Source organism: Bos indicus x Bos taurus, chromosome 2, assembly GCF_003369695.1.
Source record: "Bos indicus x Bos taurus breed Angus x Brahman F1 hybrid chromosome 2, Bos_hybrid_MaternalHap_v2.0, whole genome shotgun sequence".
Taxonomy (NCBI): domain Eukaryota; kingdom Metazoa; phylum Chordata; class Mammalia; order Artiodactyla; family Bovidae; genus Bos; species Bos indicus x Bos taurus.
The window spans coordinates 102,732,655-102,755,237 of NC_040077.1; the positions used below are offsets into that span (position 1 = coordinate 102,732,655).

The 22,583-nt window shown below is 39.1% G+C and overlaps 1 protein-coding gene across 2 annotated transcripts in view; it reads right to left on the reverse strand.

The window, feature by feature from the left end:
- BARD1 (BRCA1 associated RING domain 1) overlaps positions 1-22,583 on the reverse strand; it is a 92,643-nt gene that overhangs the window by 67,323 nt on the left and 2,737 nt on the right. For both annotated transcript variants that reach the window (XM_027566761.1, XM_027566770.1), the window contains exons 2-3: positions 11,317-11,373; positions 6,197-6,345 (exon numbers count right to left, since the gene is read on the reverse strand). In XM_027566761.1, coding sequence (XP_027422562.1) covers positions 6,197-6,345; positions 11,317-11,373 — 206 coding nt within the window. The remainder of the gene's footprint in view (positions 1-6,196; positions 6,346-11,316; positions 11,374-22,583) is intronic.

The window sequence follows — 22,583 nt, forward strand, 5'->3', positions numbered from 1 at the left end:
AGCCCTTTGCCCCTTCAACACACCTAGCCCTATGCACCTCCTTCTGTCTGGCCGTTCCTGTGGTATATCCTATTACAACAAACCAGGAATCTGGTAAGTAAAATGCATGCCTGGATCTGTGAGACATTCTAGCAAATTATTTAAATTGGAGGTGTTGACAGGAGCCTACAATTTATAGGCAGTGGGTCACAAGCACAAACTGGACCTGAGAGTGGCACCTAGGAGGACGTGGGGGCGGTCTTATGGGACTCCTAACCTGTAAGATTTGACACTCTCTCCAGGCAGACAGTGTAAGAACTGGGTAAACTGACACCCAGCTGATGGCACATCATTGCTTGATGTGTGGAAAACCTGCACATCTGGCGGCAGAAGTGAAACAGTACTTACTGTATGTAATAGTAGGGTGAGTGGTGGTGGTGCTTTAGTCGCTAAGTCGTGTCCGACTCTTGGGACCTGTAGCCCACCAGGCTCCTCTGTCCATGGGATTTTCCAGGCAAGAACACTGGAGTGGATTGCCATTTCCTTCTCCAGGAGATCTTCCCAACCCAGGAATCAAACCTGGGTCTCCTGCATTGCAGGCAGATTCTTTACTGACTGAGCTATGAGGGAAACCCAGTAGGGTGAGTTGAGGACACATAAGGGAAAGAGAGCTTTTCTTTACACAACTTATAATCTTTATGTGTATTTTATTTTTTCAGACCTACCAATCTTGCCTATTAACAGAGGCTCCAGAAATAGAGAGTAAACTGTACAGCATTTCCCTTTCTGATTCTGGCAGTGGTCCCTCTTAAAGCTCTCTTGCTTTGTTTTTGCCCTTAAGCCCATTCAGTTCAGTTCAGTTCAGTCGCTCAGTCGTGTACGACTCTTTGTGACTCCATGAATCACAGCACACCAGGCCTCCCTGTCCATCACCAACTCCCAGGGTTTACCCAAACTCAAAAGTCAGTTAACGATAAGCCAGCTGGAAGGAGAAGAGGGTATCGGAGTCAGAGCAGACCCTCTCACACTCTTTTTCCATCCGAACTGAACTGATGCTCAGAAAAGTGCAATTAAAACAGGATCTTGGAAATAAAGGCAATCCAAATGAAGATCCATTCACACAGACTTTACATCTAAATTCAACATCTAAATGTCACTTTTCTCTGCAGTGACAAACAGATTTCAAAACTAAGTCCTTTCCAACATAATCTGGAGACGAGAGAAAAGGTCAAAATGAAATGTTATCAGGATAATTTTTTAAGAAAGACTTAGAATTACAAAGACTTAAAGGTTAATCCTTTGCTAGTCTGTAAAAACTCATACTTGATTTTTTTAATTTATTATTAAACACAGCTGATGACATTTTCAATTAAAAACATTGAATTCTGAAGTCCTTAACAGTTATAAAACTTACAAAATGTAGAATTAGGCATTTTAAAGGAAAATTAAGACTTGCAGGTAGTAATAACATAATTAACTAAAAAAAAATCTAAACCTAAAAAGACAACAGAACTTCAAACTGAGGAGCACATATTTTCTTCAGTAACAACAAAATCAACAACAGACTTTAAAATGAGGAACACAAATAAAGGAGTAAATGAAGACAGCATATATTCATGCAATTTATATGTACACAATAATCTTACTAATCTCACTAATCATCCAGTAATAAATTTACTCAGGATGACTTTGATTATGCACCTTGTCCTAACTAAGCAAGAATGACTACAGCAAACACGATTTGAAGTTTTGGATTTTACACAGCATGACTAAGTTACCCAGCATAACTAAGAGCGTAAAAAGAGAAAACACCACCACTGCTGGAACATAAATCAAACTTTCAACAGCTACAACAGGTTTTATGGGCGAATGCTTTTAAGCATAAATTATCATATTCATTTCATGAAGAAAAATATTGGTTCTTCCTCTACATAGTAAATTTCTTAATGACATTTAAAAGAATTCTATTCTCTGAATTTAAATATTTCTGAGTACTCCACAAAACACCGAGGAACGGAGACGTACATGCTGCTAAGGAGCTGCTTAGCCAAGAGTTTTTCTTAAAATTTAATAATAAACTATAGAAAAGGGAAGCAATTAGCAAATGTGATCTAGCTATCATTAATCTACATCAAAGGATTATAATGATGTACATTGTGTGCCTTTCAAATTATTCTCTATTATAGGTTTCACAACAGAAGTTGAGAAATCTCTTTGACAAACTAGTCCCTTATTAAAAATCAAAGGAAAGTACTTTGCTACCATCTGTGCAACATTAACGCCTTCACTAAAGAATGATTATTTTGTAAGTTAAGAAGTATTCAGTTCTATTTAAAACAAAACAGCAGTGACACAGCTATTCAAATGCTCATCTTCATCTATTATAAAAAAGTCATAGCATATATGAAACACTATGCAATTCGCTACAGAAAGACCAGCATCTCTCCCAAAACCTTTCCTAACAGAAAGGAAAATTGAGACCCATGAAAGCATAATCAAAGTGTTGCTGTTTTTTTTTTTTAATGTCACCAACACCAACATATGCTTCACAAAACCTGACCAGCACCTGCAATGTCTGATTTAATAAGATGGGGGACAAGAGAAAATAAAACTTTAAAGTTTAATGCCACTCGTAGAAAGCAGATTATGTTTTAAAGAATAAGGTAAAATTACCCATAAATGGTTGTCAGAAAAATTTATGACAATCTCTTCTCTTTACAGAACACTGAACCAAGAAAAATCTGTTCAAGTATTTAAAAGCTCATTTTAGAAAGTATTACTATGAATTAGGCTTCTTTGTCTCCAGTATACCATATACCATGTCCATGATTTGACAAGGTCTTCCTAATTACCCATTTTAATTACAGTAATTATATATTTTATAGTAAATGAAAGTAACAAGGTTCATTCGGAAGATAAATTGTGAATTACAGGTTTAAAAAAAATAGAGAAAATGTGGCTATGTCCAACCATTCCACTTAATCATATTCAACAGATTACCATTTAATAGAACCATATGATTTTGGAGCTAGAACTTAGGAATCACTTAATCTAATACCTTTATCTTATATTATTTTCCAAGTTCCTCATTACAAAGAGGATGAACCATTATTTGTCACCAACTGTTAGCTCCCTTTACATAGTCATCTTGTTTGCCTTATAATATTTTGGCTTTAGACGTACTTACTAGATAAAAAATATATGGAATAAACTATAAAGACACAAAGGGAAATACCAAAAGAAACCACCTCAATTCCCTTCAAGACTAAATCTGTTTTGGGTGGCTAAACCTTGAGAGGAAAAGGTGATAATGATGCAACTTACAAGAAGTAGAAAATACTTTGTACCATGGAAATAACACATCCAGATAGAAATTTACACTTCAATATATTTATATTCTAGATACATTTCATCTTCTCTAAATATAGCAAAAGAGATGTTACCATTATAAAATGGATTATTGAAACCAAAATGTAAGAATTTGTTTTAATATTGTTTTAATTAAGTTTAGTCTCTAGGATATGAATTAGTCTTAACACTGCCAATTTTTTCCTAACACAAGTCAACAAACTACCCACACTTCTAACAAAAGTATGGTGCTAAATGATAAAACAATAGGCAAGATACTGACAATATGACCATCCTGCATAACCTAGGCCCTCAGTTTCCTCATCTATAGAATAAAAATCCTAAAATTATGATTATAGGTTAGGTAAACAGTAAAATTTCAATTCATTTTAAAATAAGTAAAATGTTAAAGCCAGCACAGCTGAAGTCTGATGATGACTAACGTAATCATCATTCATTATAATAAGGAAAATAAACACAAAATGGCCTTTTGAAAGTGAATCACTGTAATTCACTCCCCACACTCCACTTCTGCTCTTATATGAGAAAAACAGAATTCCAGAAGGCCTCAGCTTCCACACGAAAACTTGTTCTCTACTCGGCAATTTTCCTACATCTCTTTTTTAATGATGAAATATCAAGGCATTTAATATTCCAAGGTCCATGAAATGTGAAAACCATACTGATAACTCAAACATCACTAACTAATAGTAAAATGTCTTGAGGAGCCCCGATTCCTCTTGGCATCACATGGCACACAGACCTCAGTGAGCCGGAAGTGACTACAAGGGACCCACTGAAGGTTATTCTGCTCCCTCATTAGTACCATCAGAGGTATCACAGCGCTTCTTTATGGGCTAACCTGTGTCTCTCCCAAAATTCAGTTTGAAGTCCTAATCCCATTACCTTAGAACATGGCCTTATTTGGAAACCGGGTCATTGTATATATAATTAGTTAAGATGAGGAAGATGGGGCCCTAATGCAATATGAACCATGATCAAACAAAAAAGGGAAATCTGACACAAACATGCATATATGGAGAACACATGATCGCCTTCTACAAATCAAAGAGAGAAGCCTGGCACTCATCTTTTCGTTGCAGACCTCAAAGTAACCAAACTAATGCACCCCTTGATTTCTAGCCTTCAGAACTATGAGACAGTAAATTTCTATTGTTTAACCCATCCAGTCTGTGGGACTTTTTTACAGCAGTCCTAGCAAGCTAATATCTGACTATACAGCAGCTGAAGAAGAATCAAATCAGAACATCATGACAGCCACAAACAAAATAGCACCCAAATTTCAATGCCTGGCCAACATTCCTAAAAGGCCACACATCTTTAAGAACCTGATGCAAGCCACTTTCACAGAGACATGACATTTTTCATATCACACACTTAAGAGAATCACTAATCCCCACCCTCAACACTGCTAAAGTTGCGTGGACTCTTGATTAAGAATTCCTGCCTAATAAATGGTACAGGGATGGGGAGGGAGCAGATCATACACCCATCTTTTCTAAATATAAAGTAAAACACTATCAGCACTGCCTCTGATAAAAAAGGAAAAGAACACAGAGGAACTAATAAAACTTTTCCTCATTGTGCCTTTAAATAGGTTTATGCTATTTTTTAAAGGTAAGTACTTTTAAATATATGTGCATATAAAATTATATCTGAAAATAAGCAAAACTTTATCACCATAGCACATTTTATCATGAAAGAATAGAATCTAATACAATAATCAGAAAACTAGATAAAGAAAACTTTTCTTTGGTAAACTATAGTTCAAAGTCTTCTCAAAAATATGGACCTGGTCAGTAAGACTCAAAGTAGTTGTCTTATTTCTTTATTTTGCCCAAACAACTTCACCTTTAGTAGCTGAAAATAACATATCATGTTGGAAAATAAGATCATAAATTTTAAAAAATAGAAATTCTACCATTTTGTATGAGCTTAATCAATCATTCATGGCATCCTACCAGTCAAGAAAAGGTTCTCCCATAAACACAAGCTAACATGGTATTATCTGGTCAATAAAAATCCAATTCCAGTATCTGATTATGAAGATTCAAAATGCTTTACTTTCTTTCCACAGCTGATTAGCTCTCAGCAGAAAGCACAATGGGAAGATACATAGTTAATACACAGAGTCTAAGAACAATTTTGAAAAACATTAACCTCTGTTTAAATAGAAAAGAAAATGAATATTAGGTTTTGCTCTTTCAAAATGTGCACATCTAATAAATCTGTAGGAAAGTGATACACAGAAGGTTGCATTCTGTCTTGTGAAATGATATTTAAGTGAGTTTTAAGGACAAAATCATTATTACTAGGGACAAAAATCACTACTCCATATATATTATACAGAAATTATTGTAACAGTAAAAAGCGGGCAGAAAGAGAAGGCGATGACAGAGGATGAGATGGTTGGATGGCATCACTGACTCCATGGACAAGAGTCTGAGTAAACTCCAGGAGTTGGCGATGGACAGGGAGGCCTGGAGTGCTACAGTCCATGGGGTGGCAAAGACTCGGACACAACTAAGTGACTGAACTGAACTGAAAAAGTGGGTAGTGTAGGTGAGGAAAAATCTCTGAACTGACAATCCAAAGAAACAGGCTTTATTTCTCCTGCTCCTGGTACTAACTATATGCGAGACTTCAGGCAAAATCATTTAACTTCTCTGGACCCTGGCTTCTCATCCATAAAATAAGTCAGACTTAATTATCTCTGAGGTACCTATCACCTCTTGATTCATAACACTATAAACCTTCAAATCTGAAATAAGTCATTCATATTTTATACATTTATAAAATCAATATGAACCTCAGTTATTTAAGAGAGACAGTGATACTTCCTTCTTACCTGAAAGATCAGTGTCGTGCAGCAAATTCTGAAGCTTACTACACAGCTGGATCATGCTGTCCAGCTGTCTGTTTATCTTCACATCTTGTATCCAGGCTGGGGTATAACACACTGGACATTCACTTCCGATGCAGTCACTTACACAATTACTTAAAAAGGATCAAAAAATATATAGATATCAACACACATTCAGCAGGATCTAAATTCAAAAAAATAAACAGTATGAACAGAAGTAAATGAAGCAGAGGCTGTTCTAATAAACATTGGTCCATCATGAAATATTAGTTAAAACAGTGTTTTTGAAAGAGTATATCACACTTACATACACATCATGCAATCCACATCTAAAGTCGCTTATGTAACTTGCTACAAAGAGACTATACCTGGTCAGACAAGAGTCTGCATAACTTTTCCCTGTAAATAAATCTATAGCTTCTAAAGAGAATACAGAGGGAGATTTAAAAAAAAAAAAATTTAGTCCCTAATGCATACAAGCCATGCATAAGAACCTTGCCTATTCTAAACCTAACACTGTGCTTCATAGAAATTCCCAAAATTACTGCAAAGACAAAGGTAAAGGTATTTTTTCTTTTATTTGTGTACAAGAGTCTAAAGGCTTTTAAAGTAGTTTTTGAGAAAAGATTTTGGTTCTTTCAGGTATTTTTAATCTGTAGATTCAGTTAAATGACCTCAGATTATCTGTCCAAGAGTTACAATCTCATAATTAGAAAGGCTTTTATTAAATTTCTTGGTGGCTCAGATGGTAAAGAATCCGCCTATAATGCGGGAAACCCAGGTTTGATCCCTGGGTTGGGAAGATGCCCTGGAGGAGGGCATGGCAACCCACCCCAGTATTCTTGCCTGAAGAATCCCCATGGATGGAGAAGCCTGGCAGGCTACAGTCCATGGGGTTGCAAAGACTGAGCAACTAAACACAACACAACACACCACCACCATTTATGACTCCGATGAAGATGTGCACAAACTTTTGTTCACAACTCCCCCCTGAAACCTATCTGTGAATCCCGAAACAAGAACCGTCTACTCTGCATGGTGGGAGTTCCCTGGTGGCCGAGTGGTTAGGATTCCAGGCATTCACTGCCAGGGCGCAGGTTCAGTCCCTGGTTGGGGAACTGAGATTCTGCAAGCTGTACAGCACAGCTGAAAAAAAACAAAACAAAAAAAAACCTTCCGCACCTTCTCTAGCTTCACCAGATGGGCTGCAGCAGGAAGGGGTGAAATAATAGCCATAACAGCCACATCTCCTCCAAACACCACACCCCTTTTCCTATGACCCTGTTGTCTGCAGGCAGAGGACTCCTCCCACAGGAGCCCCCTTCAGAATATTTAACCTGTCTTCTACTCAGCAAAGGAGAAGGAAATGGCACCCCACTCCAGTACTCTTGCCTGGAAAATCCCATGGACGGAGGAGCCTGGTGGGCTACAGTCCATGGGGTCACTAAGAGTCGGACACGACTGAGCAACTTCACTTTCACTTTTCACTTTCATGCACTGGAGAAGGAAATGGCAACCTACTCCAGTGTTCTTGCCTGGAGAATCCCAGGGACGGCGGAGCCTGGTGGGCTGCCGTCTATGGGGTCGCACAGAGTTGGACATGACTGAAGCGACTTAGCACCAGCTACTCAGCAAAACAAAAAAATTTGCAAAACCGTAAAAACAGTGCCACCTTGCCATTTTTTCTTTGGTTTGCCAAAGTTATTTTCCCTTAAAAAGGGTTCTTTAATATTACTATGCAATGTTTTTATTATCGTTATTTTTAAATGAATTAGTATTGTTTAAATGTCTCAGTTTTACATGGGAAAAACACACACCCATAAACAAAAGCTCTTTGAGGGGCTCAATTTTCAAGAATGCAAAGTGGTTTGAGCCCAAAATGTCTGGGTCCTCCTGCCACATATCTTGAAGACTTACATCTGAGAGTTCATGAACTACTTTTATCAGGGACTGGCATGAAAGTATGATATTCTGAAGCTGCCAGAACGTGTCAGTAAGATAAAGACCTGTGTTCTGCCAACCTTCCCTTGACTCCAAGGCTTCAGCTGCACTGCGACATATTAAAGCCATCTTTTAAAATCTCATGGCAGTCGGAGAAGGCGAGGGTAGGACGCCTTGAGAATAGCATTGAAACATGTATATTACTATATGTAAAACAGTTGACCAGTGCAAGTTCGATGCATGAAGCAGGGCACTCAAAGCCAGTGCTTTGGGACAACCCAGAGGGATGGGGTGGGGAGGGAGAAGGGAGTGGGGTTCAGGATCAGGGGACACATGTACACCCATGGATGATTCATGTCAATACATGGCAAAAACCACCACAATATTGTAATTAACCTCCAATTAAAATTAATTAATTAATTAAAAAATCTGCATGGCAAGAGTTCCCTGGTAGCCTAGTGGTTAGGATTCCAGGCATTCACTGCCACAGCCCAGGTTCAATTCCTGGTTAGGAAACTGAGATTCCACACATAGCACAGCGCCCCAAAATGAAAACAAAACATGGCATTTACAGCACTGGTCAACAGCTTTAATATCTTCAAGAAACACAAACAGCTACCCTAATTCTTGGCAACATATAATGAAAATGAATCAAAACTACACTGAATCAGTTCTTTCTTCTGTTCACATACAGACGACCATTTTCTCTTTTAAGATAGTTCTCATGCCTCTCTTAATCTTTCATTGGTTGTTTTAAATCACAGATCCCTTCAGAATCCAATTAGAGGTATGGAACACAGACAAACAGGTGTCTTACATACAGATCCCTTCAGAATCCAATTAAAGGTATGAACACACACATATACACATGCTCTACATACAATTTCAGGTTTGTTATGCTCTAGATGTGTAACTGATCTATTATATACAGTGAGTACAATCCTGAAATGAAATAAATCTGCTTATTCCAGAGTGGAGGCAGGGAGCAGACAAATTTTAGACAGGCATTATGGGAGGCCTTTTGGAGGAGGTAATACTTGAGCTGAAATACAACTGATGAAAATCTAGCCTCACAAAAATCTGGCAGAAGTGCAGTTCAGATGGAAAAATCTGTGAGTGCAAAAGTCCTGGGGCAGGAGTGATTTTGACATGTTTAACGAACCAAAAGGAGAAGGTGGCTGAACAGTGTGGTCCGAGAGGCAGTCAGAGACTCTGCCCTGTGCAGAGTCTTGTGGACCCCAGCAGAATATTCTGATTATAAAAGGAAACCACTGAAGGATTTTAAGAGAGGTTATCATATTTTAATGATATGAATGTGATTCAGATTTTCAAAAGATCAATCACAAGAATGTAGAAAATGGAGAAGGGGACCAGTTCTGAGCGTTTTTACAATAGGCCAGGGAGAGATCATTTGATGGTGGCTTGGACAAAAGCATAAACAGGAAATAGAAAAGTGGGAAAATGAAAGACTTAGGGTACATTTTCAGGTGAAACTGAGAACTTTATGATATGGGATAAGCAAGAAAAATAGCAGCCAGGCGTGCCTACTGGTTTCTGCTTTGAGCAACTTTGGTACCATTTATTCCAATGGCACTGTTGACTGCTATGAAGATTACCGAGGCAGGAACAGGGTAAAGACAAGAACGAGCAACAGATCTGCTCTCAACATACCAAGCCTGGAATCCCACTTCATCATCCAAATGGAGTTATCAGGTAGGCAAGAGATACTCTTTCCTACTCCATCCTCCTGCTGGATGTGCCCCATGGAGCAGACCTATGTTTCTACATAGAAACAAAATCCAGACCCTAACCATAGCCGCCTCCCACAGTCCCCAGCGCACCCAAGTCACATGGTAAATTACTTTCATATGTGCTTAAACTTCATATCACAGTTTGCTCATGCCAGATAATCACAGTCGTAACTTGAAATAATTAAAAGGTTGATTCAAAGGAGGCTATATTAAGCCTGTCTCACAGACAATTAAACCAAGACATTCACTCCTTTAATTGATTTCCTCTTGAATAAGAAATAAGATGAGATGAAAATCTCTAACCTCTCAGCCAGGGTTTTAGTGGATATAATTTCATAGCAACTGTTATGGCTTGAATTGTGTCCCCCCACATAAAGATGCTTAAGTCTTAAACCCCAGGACCTGTGATCTTATCTGGAAACAAGGTCTTCGTAAATGATCTAGGGTAGATGAGATCATTAGGGTGAGCACTCTAATCCAATATAACCAGTATTCTTAGTCTTATAAAAAGTGGACATTTAGACACAAATAGGCTACTCTGGCCACCTGATGTGGACAGCCCACTCATTGGAAAAGACTCTGATGCTGGGAAAAATTGAAGGTGGAAGGAGAAGAGGGCGACAGAAGATGAGATGGCTGGATGGCATCACCAATGTAATGGGCATGAACTTGGGCAAACTCTGGGAAAAGGTGAGGGACAGGGAGGCCTAGCCTACTGCAATCCATGAAATTGTCGAGTCGGACACGACTTGGTGACTCAACAACAACAAAAGGCACACACGGGAGACTGCCGTGTGAACTTGCAGGCTAACAGCAGAGTGATGTATCTCTAAAAGGATCATTGCCAGAAACCAAAGATTTTCTACCAGAAGGTAGGCGAGAGGCATGATACAGATACTCCCTTACCTCCCTCAGAAGGGACCAACCTCACTAACACCTCGCTATCAGACTTCTAGCCTCCATAACTGTGAGACAATAAATTTCTGTTGTTCTCAAAGTCACCCGGGTTTTGGCACCCTGTTATGGCAGCCTTCAGAAACTAATACAGTAAATGATAAGAACTTAGGTTTCACAGTTTGCAGAGGCCTAGATTCAAAACTAACTGGAAGAGTAAGAGAGGCATATTTGAATTATACAGTAATTAATTTTCTCCCCAAACTTAGTAAAGCTATTTTCTAAGCTTTGTACCTGTCAATAAGTTATCCTCTTTGACCTTTTAGCTTCTGATTTGTAAATTAAGACAGATAAAAGGATCAAAAGGAGATAATGTACAGTAAGTCATTTTGCAGTCCATGAGAATTATACAACAGAAAATAATACCAGTATCAACATGGTCACGTGACTATTACCTTAGTAAAAAATACACTTACATTAAATGTGTGTGTCTATCTATCATAAGCCATCATTACTTACCTACAGAAGATATGCTCACATCCGCCTAAGCACACAGGCTCCCTCAGAATATTAGTGCTGTTTGAAGAAAGAAAAATAATCAAGACTTAGGTCACTGTTAAACATTTTTTACCCAACATTTCACAAGTCCAAGACCCAACACTACTGTACTTGTTTCTCAAAACATAAGATATTAAGGTCATATTCATTTGAAAGGCTGTAACTCCCTGATTAAATATTGTATCATCACACATCTGCTGAATTCAAATAGCAACTACCAAACTCAGGACAAACTGTAACACTTTTTATAATGCATATGCTGTGAAATCATAGAAAGAAGCAACTTTGCTCAGTATCTCTTTCAAGTAAAACCAACCACTGGCCACTTCTTTCAATTCATGATTCAAAGTGTAGACCATAAATCTCAAAATGAGACTCACAAATAGAATGACTATACAGTGAACTGTCCAAATGAAAATACTTCTGAGAGTAAAGGGTAGTGATAACTGGATAGAATAGCAGGTGGAAACCAAGACTGTCATAGAAAATAGGGCATCTGGTCCCCTTGACCATAAAAATTTATGGTTTCCCATTAACAAAAAAAAAATTGCTTTCCAGTTGTTGTCAAGTAGACATCTATTTTTTACAGATGTCTTTTCAGAATTGCAGCTATTCTTTCTATTTACAGGAAATTGTTTTATTCTTTAAAGCAACTGGGAATAGGAATCATCAGGTTGGCAGTCTGCAGAAAATTAAGTATCCCCAGCATTGTCCATCAAAAAACACCTGCTAAGTTTGATAATCCTAAGAAGGTAAAGCTACTTAACTAATAAACACAGATCAAGTCATTAAAGTCAGAGGGCGTAATGTGGCAAGAAAAAACAGAAGTAAAGCTTTTTAAAAATGAACTTTTTTTGGTTTATTACACTAACCCTAGGACCTTTAGGTATTTACATCATTATTATCCAATTATCTCTGCACACATCTCACATATCAATAAAAATAGTTTTCTACATTTCTTGAAAGATCAGATGCATCACACTGCACATTTTAATAGATATGAACATTAAAGTGAAATTGAGTTTTCAGCAAGAGTGCTAAAAACAGAGCACACCCACAATGTTATTCTCAAGATATTGAAAAATGGTGCTCACTGACATTATAAAACCCATCACTTTTTAAAAACTCAGAATATCTGATTCCTCTATCACACTACATAGAACATAGTGATAAAAATATGACTTGTGCCAGCAACTTCTGGCAATTCAGAAGATCTCTGCTGCAATGCTCATGCTAGTCCTATAATTTCTGTTCATTATTTGAGCTACAAAACCTAACCTCTGATCTCCGAATAAGTGTGTTAAACTCTACTTCATTACAAGCTCTGCTTCTGAGATATCAAAAGTGGTGTGACCAAAAGTCCTCTTATCATAATATCCCCCTTCTCTTTCACCCTGACCAAACCTCCACATTCAGATTGCTCTCCATCTGGAGAGACTTCCATTCAGTATTAGCTGCTTGGATTCCCTACCAACCCAGGCCACAGAGTTTTACATGCTTCAGCATCATCACCCTAATTCTACTAACCTCTCAGACACTCAAGAATGCCGATCTACAATGCTAGACAGGCCCCCCAGTCAGCTCTTTCTATGCCGGCACTCAGGCTCTGAATAACCACTATAAAAAGACAGAAATATATACAAACTTGTCTCTAAAACTCATCAGGTAGTTGTACCTCTACCAAAATGATGTAGATGTTCTGTGAGTAAACAAATGAATAGACTATTAAAGCAATGCCCAAGCTCTAAATCCCATTAAGCTTACTGAAGCCACCAGATTTATTCCTACTTCCCCACCCTCCAGGTTCAGAGTTGTCCTTGGATCCCATATCTTCTCTGATTTCTAAAAGAGTCTATTCACATGACTATAGCCACCTTTCATCTGCTGCTGCTGCTGCTGCTGCTAAGTCGCTTCAGTCGTGTCTGACTCTGTGCGACCCCATAGATGGCAGCCCACCAGGCTCCCCTGTCCCTGGGATTCTCCAGGCAAGAACACTGGAGTGGGTTGCCATTTCCTTCTCCAATACATGAAAGTGAAAAGTGAAAGTGAAGTTGCTCAGTTGTGTCGGACTCTTCGAGACCCCATGGACTGCAGCCTACCAGGCTCCTCCATCCATGGGATTTTCTAGGCAGAAGTACTGGAGTGGGGTGCCATTGCCATCTTCTAGCTGCATCTAAACATGCAAAGTTAATCTCTCCTGCAACATTAAAAAAAAAAAACCCTTTAGACCCCACCCTCCACTCTACCTTCCGCCCTACCTCTTCCCTTTCTTGTATAAGATCTTAAATAAAGAATCTGACCAGCAAATCCTTCCCTGGCTTCCCTGGTGGCTCAGAGGTTAAAGCGTCTGCCTCCAATGTGGGAGACCCGGGTTTGATCCCTAGGTCTGGAAGATCCCCTGGAGAAGGAAATGGTAACCCACTCCAGTATTCTTGCCTGGAGAATCCCACGGACGGAGAAGCCTAGTAGGCTACAGTCCATGGGGTCGCAAAGAGTTGGACACGACTGAGTGATTTCACTCCCACTTTCACTTTCACCAGCAAATCCAGGAGTCCCCAACCCTTTACAGCACCAGGGACTAGTTTTGTGGAGGGCAATTTTTCCATGCACTAGTCGGGGAGTGGGTGGGGTTTGGGGATGATTCAAGAGCATTACATTTATTGTGCATTTTATTTCTATTATTATTACATCAGCTGCATATCTGATCATCAGGCATTAGATCCTGGAGGTCGGGGACCCCTTAGCTAATCTGCCTTTTCTTCCTAGCTTTAACTCCCATCACTGTTCACACTGCTCACCAAAACATGTTTTGGTCCTCATTCTTCCCAACATTCCTGTGAAATAACATCAACTTCACCTTCTTTCCTGAAACCTTCCCTGAGTTTTAATTTTCTTAATTTGCTGAGTTCAATACTTCCTTAGCTGCTTCTTTTCCTATTTCTCAATGGAGGTGTACCCTCAGGATGCAGCCCACAGCCTTCTGGCTCTCTCTGCCAATACTTGACTCAATCACTTGATTCTATTTATAAACTTAAATTTCCTGCCTAAAATGACTCTGAATTTCTTGATCTACAGTTCTTACCCTTTACCCTAGCAACAAGATACTACTGTGCAATTAGCAATGAATCTAGTACTATGAATAACTGGTCAACTATAATAATTATTTTAATTAATGACCTTGAAAATATTTTTTATTGCTATTAATAAATGAGAAAAGACACTGGGAGAGTGAATGAAAAGTACATGCATGTATGAGTTAGGGCAAGGAGCAGGGAGAGGAGTGTTACAGCCAAAGCTGGGAGTAGTTCAAAAGAATTCTAATGGAAGAGCTCAAACAATAGATTCGCTACACAGAGGGTGACACTGATTTCTGTCAAAAGTGAGACTTTCTCAAATGTCTAGAGCTTCGCTGAGAAGATGCTCTGGAATAAAAGAATCCTTATTACAACCAGACGATACCTATCAAAATTTTAAATGTGCCAAACTTTAACTCAACTATTCTACTGCCAGAAATTTATTTTTCAGATAATCTCAGATGCTTCCAAAACTGAAACTTCAAAATAGTAAAGATATCTATCTAAATAAGACACCAAAAGCTTCCAGAGACTAAGATAAAATATTAGATATATATACATACATATTTTTTTAAAGAATTCAGAATAGCATAAGTCATCTCAAGGGAGACAATGGACATTAGGTCTTCACAGTGAATGACTAAAAATTATTTTGTACTTTGAATACGATATCCAGTCATCTTCCACAGTAGAAAGTTGATCACTGTAATCAGAAAAGTCATCTTTCAGAGTAGGAAGTTAGGGAATTAACAAATAATGTCCAAAACAGAAAAAAAAAATCTAGAACTAGCAATAGAAACACATTTGGTCATGTGGAAGTTAAAAGAATTAAGAGATGAAAGAGGCTGTACCTAGAGTACAGAACTCAAAGGTAATAGGAATGAGGCAAAAGAATGTTTCATTACAGTAGTACAGTCTTTGTCCCACTGATTTTGTCAACCGTGTTCAGGCATAATTTCAATTTAAAAGTTTTAAATGTAAAGACTCATGGACAAGGACATTCACGCTAGGCGAAGTCTTGTGTTTACATAACACAAGACTGGAAACTAAATTTCTACCAAGGAAATGGTTAAATAAATCATGATACATCTACCTGATCATTGGTTTCCTCTCATCTGGGGTACAAAGTGCTTATACAAATAGAGAACCACTTAAGGGACACACAAGTAATTGATCACAGTGGGTCCTTGAAGAAGGTTCAGACTTACTTGTCATTCATTTAACAAATATTGAATGACTGTATACTGTGTTATTTTAATTCTTTGGCATATACATGTATTACTTTCAGGTTTTAAAACCCAATTTTAAACAGTGCTTCACAATTTGGTTACTCCAAAGCAAAAACTGCTTTTATCACCCCTGTCAGTGTCTGTTAACATTTCTCCAACACCTTAAGTCCAATGCCAAGCCCAGGACTGCTCAGACTGTCCCCAGTCTAGAATATATCAACAGTTCTTCCTCTTCCAACACATTTTCCAAATACTCTCCAGGATGACAGAATAAAAGTGACACTAAACAAAGAAGCATAGAAACACTTGGAATTTTGTTTCCATACCATTCTCTTCTGCAGAATCTGGACCCCGCAGCAGACACGCACAGGACACAAAGCTGACTGCATTATACTCCTTCCTAGTGAAAGTGAAGTCCCTCAGTCATGTCCGACTCTGCGACCCCTTGGACTTGTAGCCCATCAGGCTCCTCCGTCCATGGGATTTTCCAGGCAAGAATACTGGAGTGGGTTGCCATTTCCTTCTCCAGGAGATCTTCCCGACCCAAGGATTGAACCCGGGTCTCCCACATTGTAGGCAGACGCTTTACCATCTGAGTCACCAGTGGCTTACTAATCTAGTTAGGTAGCTTTATAAGCCAAGTTAACATGTGTCTTAAGTACAAAATATTCTAAAGTTCCACACGTGGCATCAAGCGGGGGCTCTGGAAACCAATGCTGAAAACTAAGTATTCTATATTTTATCTTCCTTTTTTTTTTTTTTTTTTTAAGTCTCCAAATAGATCATAGTCCTACGGACAAGAAATCTTGACTTTCATTTTTTCTGAGCTCCCCAGCACACCATTACCTACCTAGCATGGTGCTATGTGATTTCAATAAATCCTTAGTGAATGAATCAAGCAGAAGACTACATACAAAAATGCATTTATATTAGCAATTCTATTTTATCCTCACCCTGTATTTTGTCTGATACACAGGGGAAAAAGTCCAGAGGAATAAGAAAATACATTTGCATGGTAACAGGATTTCTGCACCTTGAAAATTCAGCTACTTTACTTTTTTCCATCTGCCATCATACTTTTGTTACTTTACATGTAGTTGATTTAGAAAGACCTGTAATCAGAGGATTATAACTAAGTGAAGAAATAAGTAGGGAAAACAGACTTTTTTTTTTTTAAGGTCTTACTGACAGAAAATTTTCTTTGCAAAGAAGAAAAAGAAAGTAAATTCAGTTGCGATCACAATACTGAGGCAGACCTATTTCTAAACTGAAATGGTCCCTAAATTTCCATGAGATATCAACTGCTATTTAGTATTAGGCAAGATAGCTACTGGGCTTCCCTGGTGGCTCAGTGGTAAAGAATCCGCCTGACAAGTAGGAGACTTGGGTTCAATCCCTGGGTCCGGAAGATGCCCTGGAGGAGAAAATAGCAACCTACTCCAGCATTCTTGCCTGGGAAATTTCATGGACAGAGGAGCCTGGAGGGCTACAGTCAATGGGGTCACAAAAGAGCTGGACCTGATTTAGCTGATTTAGACAGCTACTACAGTGCTCATGCATTTCAGAAAATCCCCATGCTATTTTTAAGCGTGGACCAACACACTTACCAAAATGCAGAGGCTCACCAAGTTAATTAAACAATCTGGGTTTTTTTCTTAAGGGGAAAAAATAAAATTGTTAGCAAATAAAGGAATATGGACAATGACAGGAAAGCATATTACTTTGCACAGTTATTCTGTATGTCAGATTCAAGTAAATCACAGGGAAAAATAATAATTTGTGTCTAATTATTCAGTTCAGTTGCTCAGTTGTGTCCGACTCTTTGTGGCCCCATGGACTATAGCACACCAGACCTCCGGGTCCATCACCAACTCCCGGAGCTTACTCACACTCATGTCCACTGAGTTGGTGATACCACCCAACCATCTCATCCTCTGTTGTCCCCTTCTCCCGCCTTCAATCTTTCCCAGCATCAAGGTCTTTTCAAATGAGTCAGTTCTTCGCATCAGGTGGCCAAAGTATTGGAGTTTCAGCTTCAACATCAGTCCTTCCAATGAATATTCAGGACTGATTTCCTTTAGGATGGACATGGACAGATTGGATCTCCTTGCAGTCCAAGGGACTCTCAAGAGTCTTCTCCAACACCACAGTTCAAAAGCATCAATTCTTCAGCACTCAGCTTTCTTTACAGTCCAACTGTCACATCCATATATGACTACTGGAAAAACCACAGCTTTGACTAGATAGACCTTTGCTGGCAAAGTAATGTCTCTGCTTTTTAATATGCTGTCTAGGTTGGTCTTAACTTTTCTTCCAAGGAGCAAGCATCTTTTAATTTCATGGCTCCAGTCACCATCTACAGTGATTCTGGAGCCCCCCAAAATAAAGTCTCTCCCCCCAACAGTTTCCATTGTTTCACCATCTATTTGCCATGAAGTGATGGGACCGGATGCCATGATCTTTGTTTACTGAATGCTGAGCTTCAAGCCAACTTTTTCACTCTCCTCTTTCACTTTCATCAAGAGACTCTTCAGTTCTTAACTTTCTGCCATAAGTGTGTGTCATCTGCATATCTAATTATTTAGTGTCAATAAATATTGAATAAATCAATGAGTCAAACATCAAAGGGGTTAATAGAATTCTATACCATAATGTCTTAACAGAATAGAATCTACTATTATGAGACAGATAAGCCACAGAGAATATCATGTATATCCAACTCAAATAGTTTCAGTTATTTTGTCTTCCCATATATTCCCTTCCTATCAAAACAAAACAGTATCTAAAACTGCTGATACTCCTGTTCGTAAAGTATCACTTCCCCTACCAGGTGGCTCAGACGGTAAAGCATCTGCCTATAATGCGGGAGACCCAGATTCAATTCCTGGGTCGGGAAGATCTCCTGGAGAAGGAAATGGCAACCCCAGTATTCTTGCCTAGAAAATCCCATGGACAGAGGAGCCTGGTAGGCTACAGTCCGTGGGGTTGCAAAGAGTCGGACACGACTGAGCGACTTCACTTCACTTCACTTCTTTCCCCTACTTGATGTTTAAATACTGAGTTTCAAGGCTTAGACACAGGCATTCACCTTTGATAGATGAACTATTCCTGCCACATCAGTAAACAAGAATCACAGTCATCAGCGATTTCAACCCTGAATGTCTGAGCCTGAAGGGCAACCAGGAAGGAAAACAATACCTCCAACCCAGCAGTCAGTAGCCTGCAGCCACTCCCTACAGCGAGCCCAGAGGCTACTGGCCCCAAATAGCTGAGATGCCTCTGAAAGGAAAGACTTCAGTGAGCCCAGACTTGCATCTTCCCATACATAGAAAAGTGCTAAATTCCTTAACCTGAGATATCTGGTTTTAATTCACAAAAATACTTCTAATATTCAGACTACCCGCCTTTTGTTGCAAACTTCTGTGTAAACTGACTCCTCCCAGCCCCCAAGCAATTCTCTCAGGGTTACCTGACCTGCCGTCTCCTGTGCTTGTCCTGTGCTTGAAGTCCTAAAAATTCCCACCGAATAAAACAAAACTCTCAAATTCTAGGTTGTGACTATTTTTTAAGTCGACATTTTTATACCCTCTTTCCCACTTACTTCCAGGAGTATGTTTTCAATTGCCATGTATTTGCTGGTAACTTTCAAATTTGCACTCTGAGCCTGAAACTCCTCAGGCCCAGACCTGCATAACAGTAACTTTACTTGCAAGACCATCTCCTCTGCTACAGAGGTCAGTAACTAAAAGGTGCTCAATGTGTCTGGTAAGTTTCCTCAGCAGCCCTATATAACACCAGGTCTGTGTAGCCTGTTACAGGACTGTGCATGTCCTGGTTCTAGCTCTAAATCCCTAGGGGGAAGACCTGCACCTTTACATCTGCCCTGAAGCCTTGTTGTTGTTGTTTTGTTCAGTTGCTAACTCCTGTCCAGCTCTTTGCAACCTCCTGGGACTGCAGCACGCCAGGCTTCCCTGTCCATCACCAACTCCCTCAAACCCATGTCCATCGAGTCTGTTATGCCATCCAACCATCTTATACTCTGTTGTCCTCTTCTCCTTCTGCCCTCAATCTTTCCCAGCATCAGGGTCTTTTCCAATGATTGAGCTCTTTGGATCAGATGGCCAAAGTATTGGAGCTTCAGCATCAGTCCTCCCAATGAATATTCAGGACTGACTTCCTTTAGGATTGACTGGTTTGATCTCCCTGCAGTCCAAGGGACTCTCAAGAGTCTTCTCCAGCACCACAATTCAAAAGCATCAATTCTTCAGCTTTCAGCCTTCCTTATGGTCCAACTCTCACATCTGTACATGACCACTGGAAAAACCATAGCTTTGACTATACAGACCTTTGTCAGCAAAGTAATGTCTCTGCTTTTTAACATGCTGTCTAAGTTTGTCACAGCTTTTCTTCCAAGGAGCAAGCATCTTTTAATTTCGTAAGTGCAGTCACCATCTGCAGTGATTTGGGTGCCCAAGAAAATAAAGTCTGTCCTTGTCTTCCATTGTTTCCCCATCTATTTGCCATGAAATGATGGGACCAGATGTGATGATGAAGCCTTAGTCACTGTTTATTATGGGTAATTATCCCCCAGGAACCTATGGAGGATTCCTGGCATTTCAAATGGACTAACCAGGTCTTCCGGTACTTCCACCTGCAATGTAATCTTAACCTAGATGCTTTAATATCTTAATTTAACAAACACTTAGAAACTATATGTCCAACACTGTGGCTGCAAATGTGAACCTACCCGTATGAAATGTGTAGTATAACTGAAAGAGAAAAGTGCCAATCAAAGAAATCAAAATACCACAGAAGTAAATAAATCCCACAATTTGGAGGACATGGTACAATGGTTTGTGCCTTTTTCTATGTGTATATCCAACTTAACTAAAAAGTTTTAAATGATATTTTGTATCCAAAACATGCTAATAATTCCAGAATCTGAGAACAGAAAAGAGTTTGAAAAATCAAGTCATCCCTTTCCCTCATTTTACTTATGAGGAGGCCAGAGTTCAGGGAAAGTTACACAGGCTGCTCTCCTTAGGGAGTAACAATGCTTCTAATCTAGGATCTGACCTTGTCTTAACTCTGCCCACCTGACTCACTCCCTTGATATTCTATTTACTTTTCAGCATATTTTCATTTGCTATAATCTTCTATCCGCTCCACCTATAAAAATCTATCTAAACCCAATTCAAAAGCCCAGGAAGCTTTCCTCCATTAGCCCCACACAAGTACTCATTTCTGCATCCCCTAATTTACCCTGGATTGTGTGTTAGGTAAGGTAAGGTAAGGTAAGGTAAGTCACTTCAGATGTGATTGTGTGTTAGGGTAACACATTTCACCTCTTACAGCTCAAGATACCCTCCTTGAGGGTGGAAAGCCTCAGGGCGTCAGAACACACAGGTAGTGCCTCAGCAGTTGCTCATTGTCCTAACTATGAAGGCAAGAATCATCCCAACAAAGGATCAATGGCCTGTAAAAACGCCTCTGAACAATCAGAACTAATGAAGAAAGACAAATTCCTGATGCTGGCATCGGGAATTCTATCCTTTATTTTACAAGCATCAGTATAGCAATTCAAACAGAACACACACTGCTCTGAGTACCTTATAAATATTAACTCATTTAATTTCCTTAACAAACTTACAAAGTAAAAACTACTAACTCATCTCACAGATGAAGAAAAGGAAACATATAAAGATGAAATAATTTGTCCAAAATCGCTGAGCCAGGATTTGAAGCCAGGATCCAAAATCCATTCTCTTAACCACTAAGCTATGCAACTTCAAAACAATGTCAATCACCTTTACTATTAGTAAAATGACCAGAGGTAATTTAGAAAAATAAAATCGCCTATCTTAAAAAACACGAAACTACATTTTTACTTTTTACTAAAAGTTGATTTAAAAAAATCATTAGATTAAGGATCTACAGTACAACACAGAGAATATTCAATATCAATGGTTTATGGTAATAAACCATAATGGAAAATATGAAAAAAATGTGCATATATGATAACTGAATCACTTTGCTGTACACCAGACACTAACACTACGCTGTAAATCAACTACACTTCAATTTTTTTAAAAGTCACTAGAATTCCAAGTTAAAATTGTGGTAGATGCTAAACTCCAACCCCCACCAATAAACTATATCAAGAGGTATCTTATTATTTTAACTCACAAAATAGTGTCAAATGACACCTGGGCTTTCACACTACATTTCCTAATTCCTGCTTTCTTTAGGAACACATTATTCTCATGCTTTCTGTCAGCCCCTCAAATGACAGTCTTCCTGTTGCATTTTTCCAAATCTTTACATAGCTACTATTTGGTTTCGAGGCAGGCACTTAACACAAATGTCACATCTGGCCTCTTGAACAATTTCATCAGCTTTGCCTTGAAGTCATACTCATGTTAAAGGTCAAGAAAGGATGCCCTGCAATGTAGCCAATCCACCCTCACCCACCAGTAATGCCGGTTCTCCAAAAGAGATAATGTTCTACACAGGACAGGTGACAGCTGGGAACGGGAGATGGATAACAGCTGCAAGCTGAATGTGAGGGTAATTGGGGTAATCACTAGCCCACTGAGCAAAACTGTGAAGCTCTATAAAAAGGACATACTGACATACAATTGCAGATAATGTGACTTTGTTTTGAATGATGCCTAGCAAAAGCAAGAAACAGGGCATCCTGAGTTGCTCCTTTCAAGCTATGATACAGCCACTAGGCAAAGCATTAAGTGGGAAGACTGGGCTGGTTTTCTCCCATACTTTACTCGCCACTGCTACTGCTACTGCTAAGTTGCTTCAGTCATGTCCGACTCTGTGCGACCCCATAGACAGCAGCCCACCAAGCTCCTCCGTCCCTGGGATTCTCCAGGCAAGAACACCGGAGTGGGTTGCCATTTCCTTCTCCAAT